Genomic DNA, 25,115 nt, shown 5'->3' on the forward strand with positions numbered 1-25,115 from the left:
CCCAGTTTTTCTTTACTTCTGGTTTTTAGTTCTTTAGATTTATAGCCCCAAGTGGGGAGTGTACTCTGGATCACCACTAATTTTAAGGCCCTGTTTCTAGTTTTTGATCCTTAAAGATTTTCAAGTTTCCTGCAAATCTTTTAAACATTTCAGCTCTCTCTTCCAGAATTAGCATACGTCCCTAAAGTTTCTGTTCTTTTGTACCTTGGCTTTCTTATTCTTTTTTACCTTATTATTCTTCAATTAAACTTTATATTATCTATTACATAATATATTATATATGTATATACATACGTTTATGTATATATATGCACATATATATCTATACACATACACATGTGTGTAATATATGTTTAATATATTTTTTAAATACTGCATGCCAAACATAGTACTTATAATACTGTTAACAGAAAGAATGTAGAGTTTAGAACAGGGGTGGGCAAACTTTTTGACTCGAGGGCCACAATGGGTTCTTAAACTGGACTGGAGGGCCGGAACAAAAGCATGGATGGAGTGTTTGTGTGAACTAATATAAATTCAAAGTAAACATCATTACATAAAAGGGTACGGTCTTTTTTTTTCAATAGTTTTATTCATTTCAAATGGGCTAGATCCGGCCTGCAGGCCGTAGTTTGCCCACGGCTGGTTTAGAATGATGTTTTTTATACAGAGGAGATTTAAGGTGTCTGGAGAATGAGAAACTTTGGAACACTAGCACTCTGGGTTAGCCTATCTGATTTTATGGGCTGAAAAAATTCAAGAATGAGCTGCAGTTGCTCTAAGAACTTATATACCTCTCAGTCACCCTTATTCCTCAGATGTAGCCCTTTGGTACCCCAAACAAAGATGATGGAGGTTTTCTAGGGCCATCTACCCTAAGTGGGTTCTAAACTCTGATCACTGTCCACCTCAAAAACAGCAATATTATGAAAACACACCTCAGAAAAAAACTTCTTGAATGGAAAAGAACTTCCAAAAATCAGTTCCTCCATTAAAGCAAGAAGTACACTGCAAAAAATGGTCAAAATCCACTTTTTTATAACTACTGATACTAATTGGAGGCTTGAAACAATTTGAAGAGCACTTATTCAATAAAAATGGCTGAGTCTTGGTAAGAACAATGATTTTGAGGTGTTTAAACTTGTTCTATGTACATCCCCTTTTCTTTGAAGTAGTTTTTACACACTGCAGCTTCACTACTATGTTAATGTGAAAATAATCTACCAGTCCCTAGAGGGGGCAGAACAAGTTCAAGGCATTTAAAGAAATACTTGTGTAGTCATTAGCTGAATAAGGTTAAGCACAGGGAGATTTCAGTGGCTATGCACAGTTCAGACTACAGAGATCACAGAATCAGGCCAAGAAATTCAACAAACAAATAAGACTAACAACAATCCTTGGGAGTGGAGATATAATTTACAGAGTTGCCACATTATACTAAAAATGTCCAGTTTCCAATAAAAATTTTTGAGGCACGCCAACAAAGTATAGTCCATACACGTGAAAAAAAAATTGTCACCAATGTTAGTTTTACTAGACAAGTACTCTAAACCAACTATTTTATTTAATGTATTTATTTACTTAATTTTTGTTAATCTTTTCATTATTCCCTCCATGAGTGTGTACTCACACGCAACATGAGTGGGGTCAAGGAAAGTCTTGTTAGATATTTTCCCCTTCTCTATGGATTCTAGAGAAGGGGATGGGGTGGGAAGAATGCAGACATAACAATAACTTTTCTAGTCCTTTGAAAATGTCTTTCACTAGCTAAACCAACCAGAAGCCAGGCAAGAAAGCCAATGATATAGTCAGTATGGACCAACCTTCCAGTCACAGAGCAGGGTGAGAAGAGGTTAAGAGGAGATCTAGAAGAGCAAATAGAAAAAATTCCATAGTTTTTCTTCAAAACAAAAATCACTATGTTCTAAAGGTTAAGAAAAAAGAAAAAAAAAGTTTAAGAAATTCAAGAATAATGATGAGAGAAAAGTATGAGGCAGAATAGCAAAAAGCTAGGAATATTCCTTGGCAAGTGGAATGGGGAAACTGAGATAGCCGAACAAACTGGAAGAACAATTTACTGCCAGATCCAGGTCACTAGGGTGGAAAGCCCTGGGTGCCTACCAACAGACCAAACTGGCTCCAGATCTTGCCCCCAGATGGTCTTTCCTCCACTGGCATTAAAAAAAAAAAAAAGACACATAAAAAAACAAAAAACTAGCAAAAAACCCACGATACTTTTCATTGTTTTTCTCCACATGAGTATAACACTCTCTCCTACCTGATGCAGTGGTTCTCGGATCAGGACTACAACTGCAGGTGTCAGAAGCTGGGCATGTACTCATTTGCTAGAGCTGCTGTAATGAAGTACCACTAACTGGGTGGCTTAAACAAAGAAATGTACCATCACCCAGGCCTGGAGGTTAGAAGTCCAAACTCAAGGCGTTGGTAGGGTTGGTTCCTTCTGAAGCTTGTGAGAGTCTTTTCAGACTCCCTCCTAGCTCCTGGTTGCCACAGGTGTTCCTTAGCTTGTAGACTGTGATCTCGCTGTGCCTCACATTGTCTTTATTCTATGTGTGTTTGTCTCTGTGTCAAAATCTCTCTTCATAAGAACACAGTCATATGGATTAGGGCCCTCTCTAATGACCTCATCTTAATTGGATCATCTGTAACGACCCTAATTCCAAATAAGGTTACATTCACTGGTATGACTTCAACATCTTTTGGGGTGGGGGCACAATTCAACCCACAACAATCTCTAAACAGGAAATTATCTATACTAATAAAAGGGTAATATGCTAATTAGACTGGACATCTTCCAGACATCCTTCCGGACAAATCCATGGTGGCGGGGGCAAGGCAGAGGCAGTTAGGGGCAACTGGGCCAGCAGGGGAGGGCAGTTAGGGGCGACCGGGCTGGCAGGCAGAGGACGTTAGGAGTGATCAGGCAGGCAGGGGAAAAGTCAGGGGCAATCAGGCCAGTAGGGGAGCAGGTAAGGGCGATCAGGTAGGGAAGCAGAGGCAGTTAGGGGTGATCAGCCAGGCAGGCAGAGAGGTCAGGGGTGATCAGGCAGGCAGGCAGAGGCAGTTAGGGGCAATCAGGCAGGCAGAGGAGCAGTTAGGAGCCAGTGGTCCTGGATTGCGAGAGGGATGTCCGACTGCTGTTTTAGGCCCGATCCCACAGTTGGACATCCCCTAAGGGGTCCTGGATTGGAGAGGGTGCAGGCCAGGTAAGGGACCCCTCCTCTTCACTCCATGCATGAATTTTGTGCACTGGGCCTCTAGTATTTTAAAATATTTATGTTAGAGTTCCTAAGGGTCTGATGGTATTTTCACCTTCTCTGGCAAAACTGAGGTTTGCTGGGTCTCCAAATGTTAGTAATATTCAGAATGAAACTACTCAACAAATAGAATGCAGTGGAACTGATACTGCATGACTTTCCAGGTTGAGGTATAAAAGGCGACATGACTTGCACCTGTTCTTTCAGTTTCTTGGAACACTCATGGCTTGAACCCAGATATTCGGCTAAATAAGTCCAAATTAGCAGATGTGGAAAGACCACAGGAGGAGGCCCACATGGAGAGGGACTGGAGCCCACTAGGCCCTGTCCAACTGCCTGACCATGAATGCCATAAATGCTCACTGCATGTCACTAAGTTTTACAGTAATTTGTAACATAGCCATCAAAAACCAAACAGTGCTCAAGTAATTTACAACCCAGAGGGAAAGTTACATAAGGATCCAAGTAATTAATATAAGGCAGGATGTGCTAATTACTACACAGAATATAAACTAAGGGCCTTGGGAGAGAAACATATAAAGATATAAGTCTAGCTAAGGGCTGGAGCAGTGGGGGGCAAAGGGAAAGGCGGAACAGAAGTAACTTTCAAGCATGGGCCTACAAGACAGACAGAACTTTGAAGGAAAAGCAATCACACAAGAAAAAGGAAAGTGTGGTAGAACCTGGTGGCAAAGTGACATATCACATGGACCTCCTTAGAGACAAAAATTCAACTTATTTTCTACATAACCTCCACTCAATCCTAAAACAGTATCAAACTGTTTGAGGGACACCATAAGAAATGTTACTCTAAAAAAAACCTAGGTAGAGTTCTAGAGACTGACTTTAATCACATGAAAATTTTAAATTTCTTGCTGGTTAATCTTCATACAAAGGGCTAACTCTGACCTTAGCAAATGAAAGTTACTTTATCAATGCTTCCTTTGATGTATTGGCCAAGGAAAAACCCAGTATTTTGCTTGTTCATTTCCATGACCCTATATCAGCTTAATGATAGCAATTCTCCATGGTTAGCATTCCTTTGAGTTCTAGGGGTGATTTAGAGGGAGGCATTTGTCTTGAACCAAAATGAAAAGAGCCAGCAGCGCCTAATGACAGCCATAAAGCTGAGTAAAGTCATATACTACTTTATTGCTGATATTTACTCTGTTTCCCTGATAAGGGCATGAAGTTGATGTCTATAGGCTTCGGGCTGACAACCTGGGAAATAATCATTACTTACCAAACCAATTCAGAGATTTAGCTCTTTAAGCTGCTGTGTACAAGCAGCAGCCTGAAGGCAGTCCTGTTAAGCTACCTGTTCAGCATGACTAACTCTTCAGTCTGTTCAAGAGACTCACCTTCAATGTGGGATTCCCTTCTACTAAGTCAGACCTCCTCTTAAAATGCTCAGGTAGGCAGTCCTTCAAAATCCCGAAACTTTAGAACTGACATTCTCCTCACCTCATAAAACTTTTTTAAGGAGCCCACGAGGCACAGCTTCAGGCTATCCACAATCTCTTGATGAGGCATCTGGAATACTACTCTCGAATACCATTTTGTGAGGGTGCTAGGATGGAGGCAGTAAGAAAAAGAGAAGAGGATAAACACACTCACAGAGGAAGGCCCACAGGCTGAATGATAGCCCACACAGGCTTCAACGCACCAATCCAACACCAAGTAGTAAATGCATTTATGTTACATGTAAAAACACAAAGTGATGTGAGGGAAAATATAGGTATAATTGTGAATATTTGCTACAAAACTGCTGCCAGTTGAAAAAGTGAGACAACATAGATATCCATCAACTGAGAACTAGTTAAGTAAATAGTGCTGTGGCATACAATAAATAAACTCCATACAACAGTTAAAGAGAACTTACTTTTATTGATGGGACACTGTCCAAGATACACAGTTTAAGTACAAATATCAAGCTGAGGAAGAGTACACATAGTATTATGCCATTTGTATATACATATATACAGCACCTATGTGTGTTAGTTAGTATATGCATAGAAGAGAATATGAAAGTATATATACATCAAACCTTAGGTAATGGTTGAAAGAAGATGAACCATGAAAAACTCACTTTCCAAATTTCTACAGATATTTGCACAACCATGCCTTATTTTTACAATCAAAAAAAATAAATAAAAACTCCCCTCATTTCTGGAGTTAAAAGATAATCTCCGATAAGACACAGTCCTCATTCTGAAGGAGATGCTGTAGCCAGGAAACAAACTTACACATATGACAAGTTTGGTAAATAGACTGTGTAAACTAATTTCACAGGAAGATAGAGGAGGAAGGGCTTGACTGTACTTTTATGTATTAAGTAAAAGACAATATACTTTACTATAATATAAAATACTAAAAAAACATTTGCTGTATTTATAATAAGATTAGGTATCAAAATGATACAACCAAACGAAATGGCACAATGAAGAGTACTTACAGGTTGATGCTTGCCACGAAGCCAACCACGGAGCGCATTCCTTTGCCGGGATCATGGTAAACATCCATCCCGACTACCATTAACTGTTTCTGTGTTAGAAAACAAAAAACTAATCAAAAAACCCCAAGTGATCCATTCAACCCATATTTAATTATTATTTGAACCTTAAAGCAACATATGAAAATAAATTCTGGGAAATGAAGAGAAAGACCAGGAATCAGCAAATGTTTTCTGTAAACGGCTACAGAGTGAATGAATGTCTTAGGCTTTGTGAGCCACATGGTCTCTGAAGGAACTATTCAATTCTGCCATCACAGCATGACAGAAGTCACAGATAATATGTAAAGAAATATGATATGTTCCAATAACAGTGTATTTAAGAATGCTGACAACTGAACTTCACATAATTTTATTTTTTAATCCTCACCCAAGGATATTTTTCCATTGATTTTTTAGAGAGAGTGAAAGACAGGGAGAAATATCGATGTGAGAGAAACACATCGATTGGTTGTCACCTGCACGAGCCCTGATTAGGGCCCAGGCAAGGGAGGAGCCTGCAACAATGTACGTGCCCTTGACCGGAATCAAACCCAACCCTTTGGTCTGCAGGCCGACGCTCTATCCACTGAGTCAAATCAGCTAGGGAAAACTTCACATAATTTTCATGTGTCAGAAAATATTAGCCTTATTTTTGTTTCACCATTAAAAACTGCAAAAACCATTCTTAGCTCATGGGCTATACAAAAAGAGGCAATGAACCATTCAGACCACTAAGCACTGAAAGCAGGGCTAACTCTATGAGAAAAATAGCTAGGCAGGTTGAACTGAATGAAGATATATATCAGCATCACTCACCAGAGGAATATCTACTCCCCAGAGCTCACCACCCAATTTACAGTTAATCTGCAGTAAAATTTTCTGGGCCACACTCCGAAGCTTGGTGGGCTGACCAATAGTTCGGACATTGATGACCTACAAAAAAGGGTCCAAAAAAAGTATGGGGAAAGAGAACACTATCAACCTCTCAGAAAATGTAAATAATTCAAAGTCTAAAACACTTTGTATTAATAGTTCTAATTTTAGAGTTTCTTGGCAGGCGCGCGCGCGCGCGCACACACACACACACACACACACACACACACACATCTTTCAAAAGATCTCATGCAGAGTAAAATTTTTTTTTCAATCTCCGTGGGAGAACAGCTTTTCCCTCTTTTTTAAAAAATCCTCACTCAAGGATATGTTTTACTGGTTTTAGAGAGAGGGGGAGGGGCAGAGAGAGAGAGAAATATCGATCTATGAGAGAGACACTGATTGGTTGCCTCCCATATGTGCCCCCACTGGGGATGGAACCCACAACCTAGGTATGTGCCCTGACTGGGAATTGAACTGACCACCTTTCAGTGCATGGAACAGTGCATCAACCCACTGAACCACACTGGCCAAGGCAGCTTTCCCCTCTTTGAGTGAAGCCTGTACTCTCAGAACCCAATCATGTGAAAGCACCTGGAGACTCACCCTTGACACAAGCAAAAGCACTCATTGGGAATATGAAAGCAACATTTATGAAGAGCATCTGCTATTCTCCAGGTTACTCTAATGAAGGGCAGGCTTTGTAGGAGGGCATTCACATGCTACCTTCTAATAGTTGCTTTAAGTCTTTTTGTACACACATGTATGTATCCCTTTTTTCCAAGCCTCAAGGGAAGCTTGTTTCCATCTCTGCCACCCGCCCAGCTCCCACTCACCTGTGAAGGCACTGGAGCTTGCACACAGCACAGCTTTTTAATGGCCCCATAGAGATCATCACGTGTGCCCATGATGATGCACACAACCATCTGTATCTTCCCCTTGAGGAGATAAAGTATATGTTAAGTTTGGCTTGGGAACTTTGACAGGGCTCCAGTCAGAGGCAGTTTGAGAGTCTGCAAGGCCAAGGCACCTTTAAGGTAGAGAGGGGACTGAAACAAGGATGGTGGACATTCTACAACAGAAATGGGTCCTTGAACCCGAATGTTGGGTCCAGGGGTTCTTTGCATAAACATGTAATATGTTACCAAAAATTATCAAAAGCTGATTACCTCATTTATTTATTAGGAGACTTAAGATGCCTAGAAAAGGACCAGACTTGAATACATGCAAGGATTACTTATAATTTGCTATTTTCAATTCTCTGTAATATGTTTACCACTTTCTTTAGTAAACTAAGCACTTTACTAGTATTACATTCATACCACAGAGCTTTAACTGAGAACACATGGAATGCAATACCACAAGAAACAATTCAGGGCCAAATGCAGATGGAAATGAAGCTACTGCCAAACCCATAAGTAGCACTCACTTGCTCGCGCTCTCTCTCTCTCTCTCTCTCTCTCTCTCTCTCTCTCTCTCTTGTTAGGAGAGAGAATGATTTTACCAGCAGCACATCTCCAATCAGCACCCTCTATTCCTCACTGCTTTAGAGATCCAGTATTTAAAACAGAGGATCTTTTGCCCAGATGGCGTGGCTCAGTGGTTGAGCATGGACATAGGAACCAGAAGGTCTTGGTTCGATTCCCAGTCAGGGCATATGCCCTGATTGCAGGCTCGATCTCCAGTAGGGGGTATGCAAGAGGCAACCAATCGATGATTATCTCTCATCATTGATGTTTCTATCTCTCTCCCCTCTCGCTTTCTCTCTCAAATCAATAAAAGTATATTTTAAAAAACGCAGAGGATCTTTCGAAGTCTGAATAAAGAAAAGTAGCACTCCAGTGAAATAAATTTGCCAATCTTTTATAGCAGAAATGGCTATAAATGGTGAATCAATACTATTCTATTCCAAATCAAGATTCGTGTTAGATTAAGACTTCTCGCCCTAACTGGTTTGGCTCAGTGGATAGAGCGTCAGCCTGCGGAGTGGGCCCCAGGTCCAATTCCAGTCAAGGGCATGTACTTTGGTTGCGGTCACATCCCCAATGGGGGGTGTGCAAGAGGTGGCTGATCAATGTTTCTCATCGATGTTTCTAACTCTATCCCTCTCCCTTCCTCTCTGTAAAATATCAATAAAATATATATTTTTTTAAAAAAAGACTTCTCAGAGGACGTTCTAGCCATCACATCAAAGAACTTCCAAAGTCATGTAGAACACAGGCTGCACATAGGGAGCCTATGGGCAGAATCTAGCCCAGCCGTGGGCAAACTACGGCCGACGGGCCGGATCCGGCCCGTTTGAAATTAATAAAACTAAAAAAAAAAGACCGTACCCTTTTATGTAATGATGTTTACTTTGAATTTATATTAGTTCACACAAACACTCCATCCATGCTTTTGTTCCGGCCCTCCGGTCCAGTTTAAGAACCCATTGTGATCCTCGAGTCAAAAAGTTTGCCCACCCCTGATCTAGCCAATAGATGTAGTTTTTCAGTCCTTATAATGATTTGTAAGTTTTCATGTTATTCACATTTAAACATAGGGAGATCCACACATATGCAAATCTAGATTTTTGGCTTCTACTAAAAACAAATTAAAGATCAATTTGACAATGCTGGGCTTTTTTTTTTATCTGCAGTTATGGGGTTTACTCTTTTTGGTTCATTACAGTCCCATCCTGGCCCACTCCACTCATCTGTGTTACTCATCTGGCTCCAGTAGACATCTGAGTTTGTGACCTCTAACGAAGAGAATAAAAAAACAGAATGCCATAAAGATTACAGAGAGACAGTAAGACCATTATGAGTTAAATCAGGTAAACACTATGAATGAAACGCAGATCCATGCTGCATGAAAGCTGTTGGCAATACACACTCAGGAAGAGAATACGAGAAGTTGTGAAATGAGGGAGTTGATGTACTAAACTGAGGTGGGGTTTTTTGTTGTTGTTGTTTTTAAAGCAGAGCAGACTTTATCAATCACCAGGCCTGGAGGGAGGGAGGCCACAGCAGAGTACATAGGCATGGAAAGTCAGGAGGAAATTAATATAATTCTGGTATTAATCCCACAAGAACCGATCTTTAAGGACTAATTACTGCCAAAATCTTTCCTCTGCTTTTGTTTCCTCCTTGATATTCTTCGTTTTATGTACATACAGATAAGAGCTGCAGGCCTGAACTACTGAGATGGGAGGACTATGACCTGCTCAGCTCCAGTGATCCTGATCCACTATCAGCATGGAGCTAATGGGCCATCTGCCAAGTTCATCACCAGAGCAATTTGACGCTAGAGCCAGACCAGACTGGAACAGCTCAGTATTGAATCGTGCAAGATGGCACCTGGGCCAAGAAGTTGCTTTCTGAGCACGACATGTTCTATATAGATAACGAACTAAAGTTAAGTCAGCTACTCTGAGTCAACTATGTGATGAACAGAACACTAGAGTGAGTGAGAGTGCCAACATAAAATAAGAAAAGCAAAATTAACTGAAGGACATAAAAGCTATTTTCTCTTCTTTCTTTCTTTTTTTACTGATTTTTTTTTTTTCTTTTTAGAGAGAAAGGGAGAGGGAGAGAAACATAGATGTTAAAGCAAAACATGGATCAGCTGCCTCCTGCATGCCCCTTACCGGGGGTCAAACCCACACTCAAACCAGCAACCTTTTGGTGCACGGGACAACATCCAACCAACTGAGCCACACCAGTCAGGGCAAGACTATTTTCTTAGTTCAGTATTTCATGTGCAGATAAATAAGACACAGGTTTCTGAACAGCATCAACAGCTAATTGATAACCCAGGTTATTTAAAATCAAGTATTCAAAGTGTTTTTAGAACATTCATTCTATAAATCTACTCAAATTAAATTAATTTATTACCTCAGCTCTCAACATGGATTGAATGGTTCTGACATAGGTCTCTATTCGATCGTCCTTTAGTTCAACCCAGGCTGGAGGGCTCATGCGCATGCCAATGGGGCCAGCTACCTTCTCTAACATGTTAACCAGTTCTTGGGCCTGGTCCATTGCTCTCTTTGGGTAAAAGAGTGCCCAGAAATGCATGGGGACCTAGGAAGAACCACAAGCTGCTTTTAGTACTTCCCATAACTTGAACACTCCAGACTCGTATCTCGAAAATGTTATTAGAAAATAAATTGCTTTTTACTCTCTCAGTTTGAGTCCTGCCTTACCTACTTCCTATTACTAACACAGATGTGTGTGATAAGTAAATTGGGGCATAGAATACTATAATATACAGCAATGAGAATTGTAGCTCTACAACCATACCTAATAATAGGGTAAAACTCACTAATACAAGGTTGAAGAAATAAAGCTGGACATACAAGAATGTTTACTGTATGATTTCAAACAGCTGAAACAAATCTATGTTGTGAGAAGCCAGGGTAGTGGCTATTCTTGGAGTGTGTAAGGTGAGAGGTAGATAGTAACTAGGAGCATGGATGGGTGCTTCAGGGCACTGGTAAAGTTGTGTTTCTTAACCCTTGGTGTGGATCATTCAGGCCTATTTAATTTGTGAAAATTCATCAGCTATACACTTGAAAGTGTAGTTTTTTCTTTAAATATATTATATTTCAATGAAAAGTTTTAGAAACAGATGTGTACTTTTTGTGTGGCTATAAAGACCAAGTTAGCGGAAACATTTCAAAATAATTATATACCATTTTGTTCTTTGGTTATCTTAGTAGGAAACTTTAAATTTTGCTTATTTCACAAATGAAAACACCTTCCAGGAACCCCCAGGGAAAAAGAGGGGGAGGGAAGAAAGGAAGAGTGAGTGGTAGGCTGGTGCTATATGCAATTTATTTTCTTTTCCGAAATCCATGATAAAACAAAGGGCTTACTTCCAACAACTCATCTAACAAAATAGCTTACTCTCTTTGAAGGACTCTGTTTAGTAGATAATTAAGAATGGGAATTCAGCTGAAACTTTCTCTCAAAAAGAGGACACTAAACCATTCCTCCTTCCTAATTTCCACCATTTTAGGAATACTGGTCTTCTCTTTACCACCCTGAAAATCACTCACAGTCAAGATGGGAAGGTCTCTGGTTATTTCCTTAATCCAGTTTACTTCCTGAGATGTGATAAATGAAGTATTTCTTAAGTTAATTCTTTCCATTGGCAGAACACGTCCTTCAATCTAAACAGAAAAGAAAGTACCTAAGACATGAGCCATCTGCAAACACTATTTAGGAAAACACATTATTCTCTCTGGGGTCTGGTCAGCTCCACAACATAAACTTGCCCGTTACAACTTCTGGAAATGGCAGAAAAATGAAACTGCTAACAGTGGGAGTCCATGTCAATAAAAACCCTGGACATATGCAGGTAAAATTTTTACAGGCACTCCTCTTTAGTTATTGAAGCTTCCAACATGGTTTCCTAATAAAGGGATTAGAAAACATTATATTTTTAGAAGCAGAGTATGCATGCAAAACTACTATAATTTTAAAGTGCACAGGAGAATATTAAAATATATTTTAAGGGGAAAATTGAAAGTAGAAAATTAAAGGTAAAGCCCAGCCAGCATGGCTCAGTGGTTGAGTGACTTATGAACCAGAAGGTCACGGGTTCGATTCCCAGTCAGGGCACATGCCCAGGTTGCAGGCTTGATCCCTAGTGTGGGTCATGCAGGAGGCAGCCAATCAATGATTCTCTCTCATCATTGATGTTTCTATCTCTCTCTCCCTTTCTGAAATCAATAAAAATATATTTTAAAAAAAGAAAAATTAAAGGTAAAGTTTCTTAAAAATGATGAACATAATCTACTATTCTACTTTATACAAAGAAAAAGCTGAAAGGAAAAGGCATAAACATAATGAAAGAACAAATTAAAGTGAAGAATAACAAATCAGTTTCACCTAAATATCCCTAAATAGGAAGATAACTAGGTTGATGACATATCAGTATGATGGACTATTTTGCAACCTTAAAATCACTTTTTAACTACATGTAATATAATCCTGTTTTTGCAAAAACAAAAAAAATAAAGTGCAAGATACACATCATAGAAAATTGAACGAGCCCACACTCAGTAGTGATTATCTCTAGGGAAGTGTAATTATGGGGGATTTTTAATTCGTATAACCTTTACTGTTTACTTTTTTTTAAGAATGTATTTTATCTATGATTAAAAAAATTAACTTTGAACACAATGAATAACAATACTACTATTAGCAAGGGTGTAAAGAACCAGACTCATTTATGCTTATGAAAGTAATTTGGACTGGAAAACTGAAAATTAGATAAAATTTAAGTCAATATTCCTTTGCTACCTAACTGACTAGAAATTAACAGCAAGAGCTCCAAAATAAAGATAAGACAGGAAGTTATCACTTAGTCTCACAAAGTTCTGAAATCCTTATTTTCCTACCCTGTCACATCTTCTGGGTTACCTTATGTACATCATCCTGCAGATAGAGTCCCCAACGTGTTAGTTCATTATTGGCTGTCTCATTCTTTGAAATTCTCTGTATCAAGCATTTCAAAGCTTTATGGTGCTGTTTGGGGCTCAGGTTGATCTGCTGGGTCAAATCCTAAATAAAATTAAAATGGATATAATTAGTTGTATTACTTTCTTCAATATGAGGTTAAATAAATCCCAATGAGTCTTAAATGTTTCCATAAGAAACCTGCTTCACATTGAAATCTGTAGAAATTTTCAAATATTTTTAAGGACTTTTTATCAGCTGCCTCCTGCACATCTCCTACTGGGGATGTTCTTACAACCCAGGCACATGCCCTTGCCCGGAGTCTTAAACGTGTCCCCAAGAAACCTGCTTCACATTGAAATCTGTAGAAATTTTCAAATATTTTTAAGGACTTTTTAATAAATACTCTCAGGAATGTCAATAAAGTATAAGATTAAATATTTAAATCATAAAAGAATTTTAAATGTTATTGTTTCTTTCTCCCTCATGGCATCTAAGTCTTATCTCTTTTTTAAAGCTATGTTCTGAATTTAAGATTCCTAAAAGATTCTATGAAATAGGAGCAAAGGGGCTTGATTTTACCTATTTAACATTTGGGGGAAAATGCTCTGTGCCAGGCACGCAGCTCAACGTAACAAAATGAAAGACCAGCCCTTCAATGTCAACATTTTTTTTTGTTGTTAAGAGGTTAGTTCAGGGTAGTTGCTTTCTAAATATTTATTGTTGAATGAATATCTAACAAATGTGTATGAAGATTCTGAATCACATACGTGAGTTCGTTCTTTATTCTTCTGAGACTTATAAATTATACAGCTGTTGTTCCCTGGGAGGCAGTCAGGGTCAGTAAGTCTATGGAACTATATAGATAGCTTTGTGATTATAAAGTCATTAGGTAACTGGGAGTTGTAAGGAAGGAACCTTGACCCACATATTAAAAGCACAAGTATCAGAAGGTAAACAAAAAAGAAACTCCTACATGAATTTAAGCATCACTTCAGATACTTTATGACAGTGGTTCTCAACCTTCTGGACCTTTAAATACAGTTCCTCATGTTGTGACCCAACCATAAAATTATTTTTGTTGCTATTTCATAACTGTAATGTTGCTACTGTTATGAATTGTAATGTAAATATCTGATATGCAGGATGGTCTTAGGCGACCCCCGTGAAAGGGTCGTTCGACCACCAAAGGGGTCGCGACCCACAGGTTGAGAACCGCTGCTTTATGATGTTACTAAAAATAGATGTGGCATCTGAGAAAAACAAGGTCCCAGGATAAGACAGACATGGATTGGCAAAGGGAGCAGCGGAGTATCTCAAGTGTGGGAAGTCCCAGGAGTCACAGAGTGTGGAGGTGAAGCACTCAGAGTCTGGACTCATCTTTGCTCCTATTTCCTATAGAAACTGAGCCTAAAACTTCCAGGATACTCCCAGGCCCCACAAGACAAACTTGTCCTTTTACCTCATCCTCTGACTTGCTGACCATTTCCTACATTATCTCCTCCATCCCTTCAAATAAACTCAAGGTTTATAGAAATGTTTTTAAAAAAATGTAGTGCTCCCAAAGAATCTCATTTATGATCAAATGACCAGTCTGTAGTCATCTATCTGCTTGGTAAGAGTGAATTATGTTTCCTTTTCACCTTATTTCTGGTCACTCTACTGTTCTGATAACCTTCAAAAGGAAGTTCTGATTGGCTTGTCCAGTGTGTGAGAAGGGAGACGGATGGATCATGTTTTACAGAGAGGAAAACTGAAGCTTGGAAGAATGAACCCGCCCAGGTAGAGATTCAAGCCTAGCACAGTTCTAGCTCAATCTTTCCTGAAAGGGTCTCCCACGCAGAGCGGGCATTTCTCACCTTCATGGCCCTGAAGTCCTTCTTCATCCTCTCGGGGATTCCGGTCATGAAGGAGAGCTCAGGCAGCAGCAGGATCTCACCTTTCAGCAGCTGTGAGTAGAGGACAGAGAGGGAAAGTAAGGCAGGAAAAGAGGGTCCTGTTCTCTGGCCTGTACAGGACATGCTATCCCCAGTGCTGGTCCTGCAGGGCTCTCACTGGCAAACTAAAGAATATAAAACCCCAAAGGACAGTGAAACACTGTAGGTACTTTACCCTTTTACCTTCAGTCACAATACTCATAGCTATTGTATTAGGTAAAGGGAAAAATATTGAAGGTGTCAAAAGAAGAGCAAGAACTAGAAAAAAAATTTTTTTTGACCCTCTTGAGCTTCCAGACAAGCCAAGACAACACATTCTATCAAGCTGGTGCCTCCACCTTATCTTAGCCTGTCAACCTTCAGCACTCACACTTAAAACAGAAGAGTCAGGTGTCAAGGCACTTTGCTCTGGCCCCAGCCCTCTAAAATGTCTAAAACTTTCCTAATGAATCCAGTGTTTTAATCTTCTTTTGCAACAAATTCTCCTGATTGCATAATCTAATTAGCTCATATGAATATTCAACTTCTCATGTAAATCTCAAATGCAAATCCTATGGAGGTGGCAAGAAGACACAGACAAAACTCTGCAACAGCTTTCCCCAAGCACACTGTAACCATTGCTACTGGGCTCCTAGGGCTGTGGAGAGGCCAAAAGCGGCTGCTGATGGACACCCCGCACTCACCATCCCTTGGTTATTCTGTCTCTCACTGGGCCTGTGGATCAACAGTGGCTGGTCCTCTTCCTTAATTGTAATTCCATAGTTTTTGCTACAGGACAAAAGCAGGAAAAAATTTCAGAAGCAGTATCACTACTCTTATAGCAACATAATCTGAATCTCTTAAAACCAGGACTGAGGTACAAATTTGCCTAATACCCTTGTCAAGGGCCCATTGGAAACTCATCATAGCGTACTTATATAACTGGAAAAAGCAGGTTCAAATTATTGTTGCAATTAAACAGAGGAGAAACAGGTTAATGGTCAAGGAAAGACTGTTTAAAACTGCATCAGGTTAAAGGGCTTAGGCAACTAGAAAGGCAAAATGATAGTCGAATGATTAATGACTTGCATTTAATCTCTCCAAGCAGACTTCTAACCAAACCAGCAAAGGAAATACAATCCAAATCCATGAGATTAATTTATGAAGTAATTTCCAAAAGCACTAAAAGGAATGAAAACTGTAAGGGTTGCCTATTCAGGTCGAGTCCCGCAAAGGAGTTAATTCATTCTTATGCGCATTACCAATATAATTATTTTAAAAGTATCCCATTGTATGCCACTATGGAACTCAATATCCTGCTATAGAATGGCAGACTATGTCCCCCGCCCAACCACGCCCTGTCTATTCTCTCTACCTGTAGTATTCCAAGAACGTGATCTCCTTCCCATCAGACATTGTGAAGCTATCTTTTGGAGTCTTATTCCAATCGACATCATCAATCCGATAGGTACGGTTGTTGTATCGGGTTATGACAATATTGCCAACCAGAAGCTTGGTGCACTCATCCTGGAAGTTTTCTTTGTTCTGCTGATACATGGCATGCCTTTGGAAAGAAACAAAAGACGTTTGGATCACTTTTGTATACACAAAGCAATATGAAAGGGATTGGTGATACAAATAAGTACTTTAGAGGTACACTCACAGCTATATAGCACCAAAAGGCTCCAGTTGTCTCTTTAAAGAGATAGGAACTCAACTCTTTTAACATTAAAAAAACAAACAAACAAATAAAAACAATCAACAAAAAATAGCGAAAGGATAAAAATCAACTAAAAAACAGCAACTACAAATGAATAAAATTCACTGTATTCTTAAAACAGGTGGGGAATGCCCAGCCTGCAGGCTGTATAAGGCCCAAGAAATCACTTGGTCGGGCCCTACCAAGGCATCAGGGGTGATTTAATTAAATATTTGACCAAATTCAGCAGGCGAACTGTTAAGTTGATACTTTTGTATGGCCCGTGAATGATGTTATAAATATCCAAATGGCCCATGGCAAAAAAAAAAGGTCCCCGACCCCTGCCTTAAAATAAGATACTTAAGACATCAAAATAATCATTCTTATGTATCATCATTATTAGGGACAATAAAACATTTCTTAAACTATATTTGTCCTTCTAGCTGAAGGAAGAAACTAGAGTATCTGGTGAAGATGCTAAAGATGCAGAGATGAAAAGACTCACCATAAACACATGTACCCTTGCGGTAATCTCTCTAATGGTGCTTAAGCAAGGCCACACAGGAAATTTGCAGAAAGCATGTCTGAATATGCCTAGGGAGTCAGGAGAGTTTACAGAGGCAGCTGATACCTGCGGGAGCAATGTGCTAGGCAGAACCACCAGGACAGAGGTGTGAGTGACACTCCAGGCAGAGGCAGTGGTGTGTAGAGGCAATCAGGGATCTTCGACAGGGGAGAGTGAGTAGGTGAAAGAGGGACAGAAGATGCTAAGTGTAGGTTACAGGCAGGCAGGGTCCAAATATGAATTCCCTTGTAAGTCAAGGAGCAGAGAATGGACTTTTTTCTGTGGGCCAGTATCACCAGGGTGTGTATATTCCTCAGGAACAATAGTCCCTTGAGAGGTCATGAGGTTCCACAATCAAATAAGTTGAGTCCATTCTGCATCTTATAACCCCTTTTTTTGAGATTCACAACATATATTAACTGATCAGGTCGCTAAAGGAGAGAAACATATTTAGTTTCATTTACCTCCTATGAAAAAATCTTTTATTTTCTAGTTCATCAAAGGAAGTTGCAAAATTCAAACACAGAACCTCACATATGGAATTGGTACAACATTGTTAACTAGGCTGATAGACCTTATTCAGTGTTTGCTGTTTTGTTTTGCATACACTGATTTGTGTATATAGTCCTATGCAATTTTATCTCCTTTATACGTTTATGTAGCTACTACCACAATCAGTCACGAAACTGTTCCATATCAACACAAAGCAACTATTTCATGTTACCCCATTACAGTCACATCCCTTCCCCTTCTCTGCCCCCTGGCACCGACAAACTGTTCTAACTGTTCTCTATCTGTATAGTTTTATCATTTTGAGAATGCTATATAATGGAACATCATGCAACCTTTGGGACTGACATTGTTCACTACACATAATGACCATGAGACCCACCCAGGATATTGTAGCGATAGTTTATTTGTTTTGATTGCTAAGCTGTATTCCATTGTATGGAGGTACCAGAGTTTGTTTAACCATCACTTGTTGAAGGATGCTTTGGTTATTTACATTTATTTACATTTTTTGCTATTCCAAATAATGCTGCTATGAACATTTGTGTACCATCATCTGTGTGAATCTAAATTTTCATTTCTCTGGGGGAAATGCCAGAGTGTGTGACTCCATTAAGTACATGCTTCATATTATAAGAAACTGCCAAAAATATTCTCTGGAGTGGCAGAACCATTTTATATCCTACTCATAGAATACAAGGAGCACTTTCCCTCCCTAATCACTTTGTCAGTCATTGTTTGCATCACTGTTTTTTTTTTAAAAATATATTTTATTGATTTTTTTACAGAGAAGAAGGGAGAAGGATAGAGAGTTAGAAACATCGATCAGCTGCCTCTTGCACACCTCCTATTGGGGATGTGCCTGCAACCAAGGTACATGCCCTTGACCGGAATCGAAACTGGGATCCTTCAGTCTGCAGGCCGACGCTCTATCCACTGAGCCAAACCGGTCAGGGCCACTATATCTTATTTTAGTTACTCTAATAGGTGTGCACAACTTGCATTTCCCTAATGGCTAATAATGTTAAACGTCTTTTCACATACTTACCCTCTAAATCATTCTTTGATAAAAATATCTTTAGCCCATTTTCTTAATAGATTGTTATTTTTTTTTTCATCTTTACTATGATTTTGTTGGTGTTACATGTTCATTATAAAACAAAAATAATATAAAATAAAAATAAAAACACAATCATAAAACATAGAAACTGAACATAGTTTGTAATCCATTCTTCACAGAGAACTACTTTCCTTTCCTTAAATTGTGAATACTAGTAATTGGAAAAAGAAATGTATAATCATGTCAGATACGCTGTTTTGCTCCTTTTTAAAATATGCATACTGGAGAATATGTTTATTGATTTTTTTAGAAAGGAAAGGGGAAGGTGGGGGGCGGGAAACATCAGTGTGAGAAAAATCTATTGGTTGCTTCCAGTAAGCATCCCGACCAGGGATTGAACCCACAACCTAGGTATATGCCTTGACCAGGACTCGAGCCCACCACCTTTTTTGGGGGTGTATGGGATGACACTCCAGCCAACTGAACCACCAGGTCAGGTTTGTTTTGTAACTTATTTTTAACTTAACAATATCCTTTGGATAGTCTTTCGTGTTAGTACAAATACATAAGGTTCTTAGAACAACTACTTTCAAATAAGTAATTTTTCATCCCAAAGAACTAAAATTTGCCAGTGTTGGTTTTGAGTTATGAAGACAATCTAGTACTGGAAAAACCTATGAATATAGCAATGTAATAATGATCATAAAAAATTAAAAATGAAAAAAAAATTTTAAATGTAAATGTAGTAATGACATTATAGTTATGTTTTTAAATGAAAGTCAGCGCTCAACCACTGAGCCACGCAGGCTGGGCAACAAATTAGAATTTAAAACTCAGAAAAATAAAACACAATCCAGTCTTGCTACAGTTTATTATCTGAAATGTTTATTTTCAATCACAAACTACTAGATATGCAACGAAATGGGAAAGTGTAACCAATAATCATGGGGGGAAAAAAGTCAGTAAAAATTTATCCTGAAGGGTTCGATACTGAACTTCACACACAAAGAAATCAAAGCAGCAATTATAAATAAGTTCAAATAACTAAAGGAAAATATGATGATGACGAATCAACATATATGGAATCTTAATAAAGTCACAGAAACTAAAAAGCAAAACAAGTAGAAATTATAGAATTTGAAAGTACAACCAAAATGAAAAACTGGTACAATGAGCCTGTCAGCAGATTTGAAAATGGCAAAAATAATCACAGACATAAAGATAAATCAATAGAGGGTATCCAATCCACAAGAGAGAGAAAGACAAAGTCTCAAAGTCCTGTGAGACAATATGGAGAGGTTTATTGTTTTAGCTCTTACGTTTAGGCTCGTGATCCATTTGAGTTACCTTTTATGGAAGATATGAGATAACAGTCTAGGTTCGTTTTGTTGTATATGAATGTCCAATGATCACAGAACTACTCCTTTCTTATTGATTTACCTTGACCCCTTTGTCATAAATGTGTGGGTTCTTTCTTTCTCATATAATTTTAAGCTATAAATTTCCCTCTGACCACTGCATTAGCTATAGTCCCTGATTTTTTGGTATACTAGCTTTTGTTTCCTTTCAAGTTATTTTCTGATTCCCCTTGTGCTTTTTCTTTAGGTTATTTAGAGTGTGCTGTTTAACTTCCAAATATTTGGAGATTTCCTCTTTTTCTTTCTGGTTTCTAGTCTTATTCTAATGTGATTGGAGAACATATTCTGTATTACTGCATTTCTGACCTCCAGGAAGATAACTGCTCTTTTGTGGTTTCCAGTGGTTTATAAGAACATAAAGGGCACAGGGGAAGACAGGTGGCAGAACCCCAAATCTGTAACAGTTGCAAGGGTACAAGGGAGGACTAAAACACAGAGCTCTACACCTGACAGTGGGGCCACCCACTCTATGCCCAAGTGCTTGAGCTCTGCAGGAGGACTAAGGACCAGGATGTCAAACACCCCAGGGTTCGTGTGTGTGACATAATGGGACGATGCCTGATATAGGACTTCTTACTATTTTGGAGAACGGGTGCTCAAAGCTTTATCTAATTTTATTTCGACAATCTAAGAAATATGATTGGGGAGGGGGGGAGAAGATAACATTGACAAAATAAATAGCATTGTAATGCAGAATGAGGAGAATTTGAAGTTGCATTAGTAATAAGTATATATATAATTATATACTTAGAAAATGGAAATATAATATTTATATCCAAGATAAACGATTGTGCAGAAAACAAAAATAATCATAGTATATAATACATAGTTCACACACACACACATATATGTGTACATATATATACACACACACATATATATGTACAGCTTTTGCATAGTCACAATAAAATATGACTAAAAGTTTTACAAAACTAAAAGTTTAAAAAAAAGTAAAACCAGCTGGCCAGTGTGGTTCAGTGGTTGAGCATCAACCTATGAACGAGGAGGTCATGGTTTATTCCCAGTCAGGGCACATGACTGGGTTGTGGGGTCGATCCCCAGTAGGGGGTGTGTAGGAGGCAGCAAATCAATGATGTTTCTCTCTCATTGCTGTTTCTATCCCTCTCTCTTTCTCTCTCTCTCTCTAAAAATCTATAAAAACATTAATAAAATTATGAGAAAATATTTAAAAAAATAATTCTGAAAACAGAATTCCTTGACAAGTATTAAAACCTAATAAAGCTACAATAATTAAAACAATATCACATTAGTTTTAACCACTGGATCAAAATGAAGTTTTCAGAAATAATCCCAAGTATTTTAGAATATAATGAAGGTAGTGATTTAAATCTAAAGAAAACATTTTTCAATAAATTGTCTAATAGTACCAAGACAATCATACTTGTCCTAATATCATACCAAGATAAATTCCAGGTTAACATTGGAAAACATAAGATAAGTAGACCTTTCTAAGAAGAAAAATGAAGGCAGAAAACAAAGAAAGATGTAGTGATTTTTAAAGACATCTACTTTTTATTTTTTGTTAATCGTCACTAGAGGACATTTTTTCCATTGAGTTTTTAAAAAATATATATTTTATTGATTTTTTTACAGAGAGGAAGGGAGAGAGAGTTAGAAACATCGATGAGAGAGAAACATCGATCAGCCGCCCCTCTGGACCAGGGCCAAGGATCGAACCTACAACCCAGGTATGCGCTCTTGACTGGGAATCAAACCCATGACCCTCCAGTGCACAGGATTATGCTCTAACCATTTAGCCATGTCAGCCAGGGCAAGATATCTATTTTTTCTAGTATTCTTTTTTTATTGTTATTAATCCTCAATGAAGGATATTTTTTCCATTGATTTCAGGGAGAGCAGAAGGGAGGGGGAAGGGGAAGAGAGGAGAGACAGAGAGAAACATCAATGTGAGAGACCCACACTAATGGGTTGCCTCCCTCAGGAGCCCCAGCTGGGACAGGGAACCTGCAACCCACATACATGCCCTTGACCGAAATCGAACCTGGGAACCTTTCAGGGCGTGGCTCAACACTAACCACTGTGCATGCTGGCTAGAGCTTATTAGTACTCTTGAGCACTTACTACATTGCTAGGATTAAACTAGGGCTGGATGTACTATGTGAGAGAAAGAGACAGAGATCCCAGTGGTTAAAAAGAGATAGAATAAATCATTACAAATTCACCCAAAAAAGTTTGAGCCATCCTCAACAACTCTTTTATACCCCACATCAGTCAGGAAATTGACTGAGCGCTACTTTCAAAATATATCCAAAAGCAAACCACTTCTCAGCACCTCCACTGGGTTACAATAGCCTCCTGGTTGGTCTCCCCACTTCTTCCCCATCCTACTAGTTTATTGTCCTTACACTCAATCACACCATGTCACTGCTTGGCTACAAGGCCTGTATTTCACTCCAGGTAAAAGCTAAAATCTTTACATTAGCCTTATAGAGCTCTCTGTCGTCACTCCTCCATCTGCTCCCTCCTTCCATTATTCTGACCACGCTCTAGTCTAGCCCTTGGCTTCCCTCCCTCTTCTGGAACGAGCCAGGCATACTTCTGTTTTAAGGCCTTTACCCCAGCTGTCCTTTTGCCAAAATTCCTTTCACCCATATATTCACCCAGCTAACTCTCTTACCTCCTGTAAGAGTTGGCTCAAACGAGCTTGACTACTCTTCTAAAAATTACAGCGCTCCACTCCCTCCCCACCCAGGCCTCTGGTACTCCTCATCTATCTCACCCTGTGTCCTACCTGTTCTTTCTTCAGTGGCTCTCATCACTTCTAGTATACTATACAACTTACTTATCATGCTTATTATTTATTTATCTAAGATGACTACACGATAACTTCCATGGGAAAGGATCTTTCTTTGTTTTGTTAACTGATATATCCCAAGACTCTGGTACACAACTGAAGCTGAGTAAAGGAATGAATAAATTTATCAGATAAAGCAGAGATTTATAAACCTAATAACACCCAGTAGTTGTACACAGCTGGTGGGAAAATAAACTGAATGGATAAAACTTCTAGAGGGTAATTTGTCAATATATACCTAAATATCTTGTTATATTAACACATTTTGTACCGCTCAGGAGTTTTCTCGTGTTTCGCGCGCCATCTGTTAAGGACCGCTCACGGGTATTCTCGTTTTTCACGCCCATGGAAAAAGAAGCGAATCTAGATACTTAGGTAAATTTTGTTTGGTCCATCTTCATAGAGGAAAATGTTTTACGCAGTACCATACATTAAAAAAGTACTAGGAACTTTAATTGTTTAATTGTTTTTGTAAATAAAAATGTTATAATTATTGAAAAACAACACCTAAAGTGCATTATGATGATTTAAATAACGTGCAGTTTGCCCAAAACTGTGTGGTCCCTGGCGTATGTCTTAGAGATTTCCATGTGGTACACAATGTGTTAAATAGTAGCGGCCCAGTGCATGAAATTCATGCATGGTCCCCTCAGCCCAGCCTGCACCCTCTCGCAAACTGGGACCCCTTGGGGGATGTCTGACTGCCTGCCTGCCTCATCGCCCCTAACCACTCACCTGCCTGCCTCATAGCCCCAACCACTCGCCTGCCAGCCTGAATGGCCCTAAACACTCTGCCTGCCTGCCCGTCCCTAACTGCTCGCCTGCTTACCTGCCTGATCACCTCTAACCACTCACCTGCCTGCCTGATTGCCCCTTCTTGCCTGCCTGTCTGATCATCCCTAACCACTGTGCATGCCTGCCTGATCACCCCTAACTGCCTCTGCCTCAGAACCAGCCACCGCAGCTTCATCCAGAAGGACGTCTGGAATGATGTCCGGAGGGTCGTTTGGCTGTCTGGTCTAATTAGCATATTATGCTCTTATTATTATAGATTAATTTAAAGCCTTTGAATAGTTCAGCCTTTTCATGAACTAATTCTAAGTACATAGTCTAAAAAATGAATCACAGATGCACTTCATGTAGCCATTACAAATTATACACATCTATACTTACTACTGTACATATTTGCTATAGTAACACACTTAAACAACAACTTAGGGTGTAGTAAGCCAAATCTTCTTAACCAGAGACTTAAATACAATTCCCCCTCTATCTTGGCAGGACTTATGGAATGGCGCACTGCCATTCAACATTCTTCATTAGTTCTACAATTTAAAACCCAATCAGAACAATGGCTATTATGAATTACTGGAGGCCCAGTGAACAAAAATTTGTTCACAGGGGGTGGGGGGTCCCTTAGCCCAGCCTGTGCCCTCTCACAGTCTGTGACCCCTTGGAGGATGTCAACCTGCTGGCTTAGGCCCACTCCCTGGGGGATCGGGCCTAACCTGGCAGTCAGACAACCGTCTGGCAGCCCAGGAGCCCTCAAGGGATGTCCACTTGCCAGCGGGGGCAGGCCTAAGCTGCAGTTAGACATCCTTAGCGCTGCTGAGGTGGGAGAGGTTCCTGCCACCACCGCTGTACTGGCAGCCGTCAGCCTGGCTTGTAGCTGAGCAGAGCGCCCCCTGGAGGTCAGTGTGCTCCCACAGGAGCTCACTGACCTCCAGGGGGCAGCTCCTGCATTGAGCGTCTGCCCCCTGGTGGTCAGTGCGCATCATAGTGACCGTCATTTCCAGTCGTTCTGCCGTTACGGTCAATTTACTTATTAGCCTTTTATTATATAAGGATGTTAAGCAGTTTTTCTTTAGAAATCTCAACCCATAGACCCATTTTTTGAGTTTCACAACAAAATTTACATAGTGATCTACCATCTAAAATTAATTTTATGATCCATCATATTTCAACTCAATCAGATACCCATTCAATTTTTTTAAGCAAATAATTGAAAACCATCAGACTT

At 39.4% G+C, this 25,115-nt stretch overlaps 1 protein-coding gene across 1 annotated transcript in view; it reads right to left on the reverse strand.

The window, feature by feature from the left end:
- The window catches only part of PIWIL2 (piwi-like RNA-mediated gene silencing 2), a 55,199-nt gene that overhangs the window by 19,757 nt on the left and 10,327 nt on the right, over positions 1-25,115 (reverse strand). Inside the window, 10 exon segments of the mRNA XM_006778291.2 lie at positions 4,743-4,848; positions 5,734-5,822; positions 6,589-6,705; positions 7,482-7,583; positions 10,521-10,709; positions 11,687-11,800; positions 13,056-13,196; positions 14,951-15,040; positions 15,712-15,796; positions 16,383-16,571. Of these exon segments, the coding sequence (XP_006778354.1) occupies positions 4,743-4,848; positions 5,734-5,822; positions 6,589-6,705; positions 7,482-7,583; positions 10,521-10,709; positions 11,687-11,800; positions 13,056-13,196; positions 14,951-15,040; positions 15,712-15,796; positions 16,383-16,571 (1,222 nt within the window).

Source organism: Myotis davidii, unplaced genomic scaffold, assembly GCF_000327345.1.
Source record: "Myotis davidii unplaced genomic scaffold, ASM32734v1 scaffold448, whole genome shotgun sequence".
NCBI classification, from domain to species: domain Eukaryota; kingdom Metazoa; phylum Chordata; class Mammalia; order Chiroptera; family Vespertilionidae; genus Myotis; species Myotis davidii.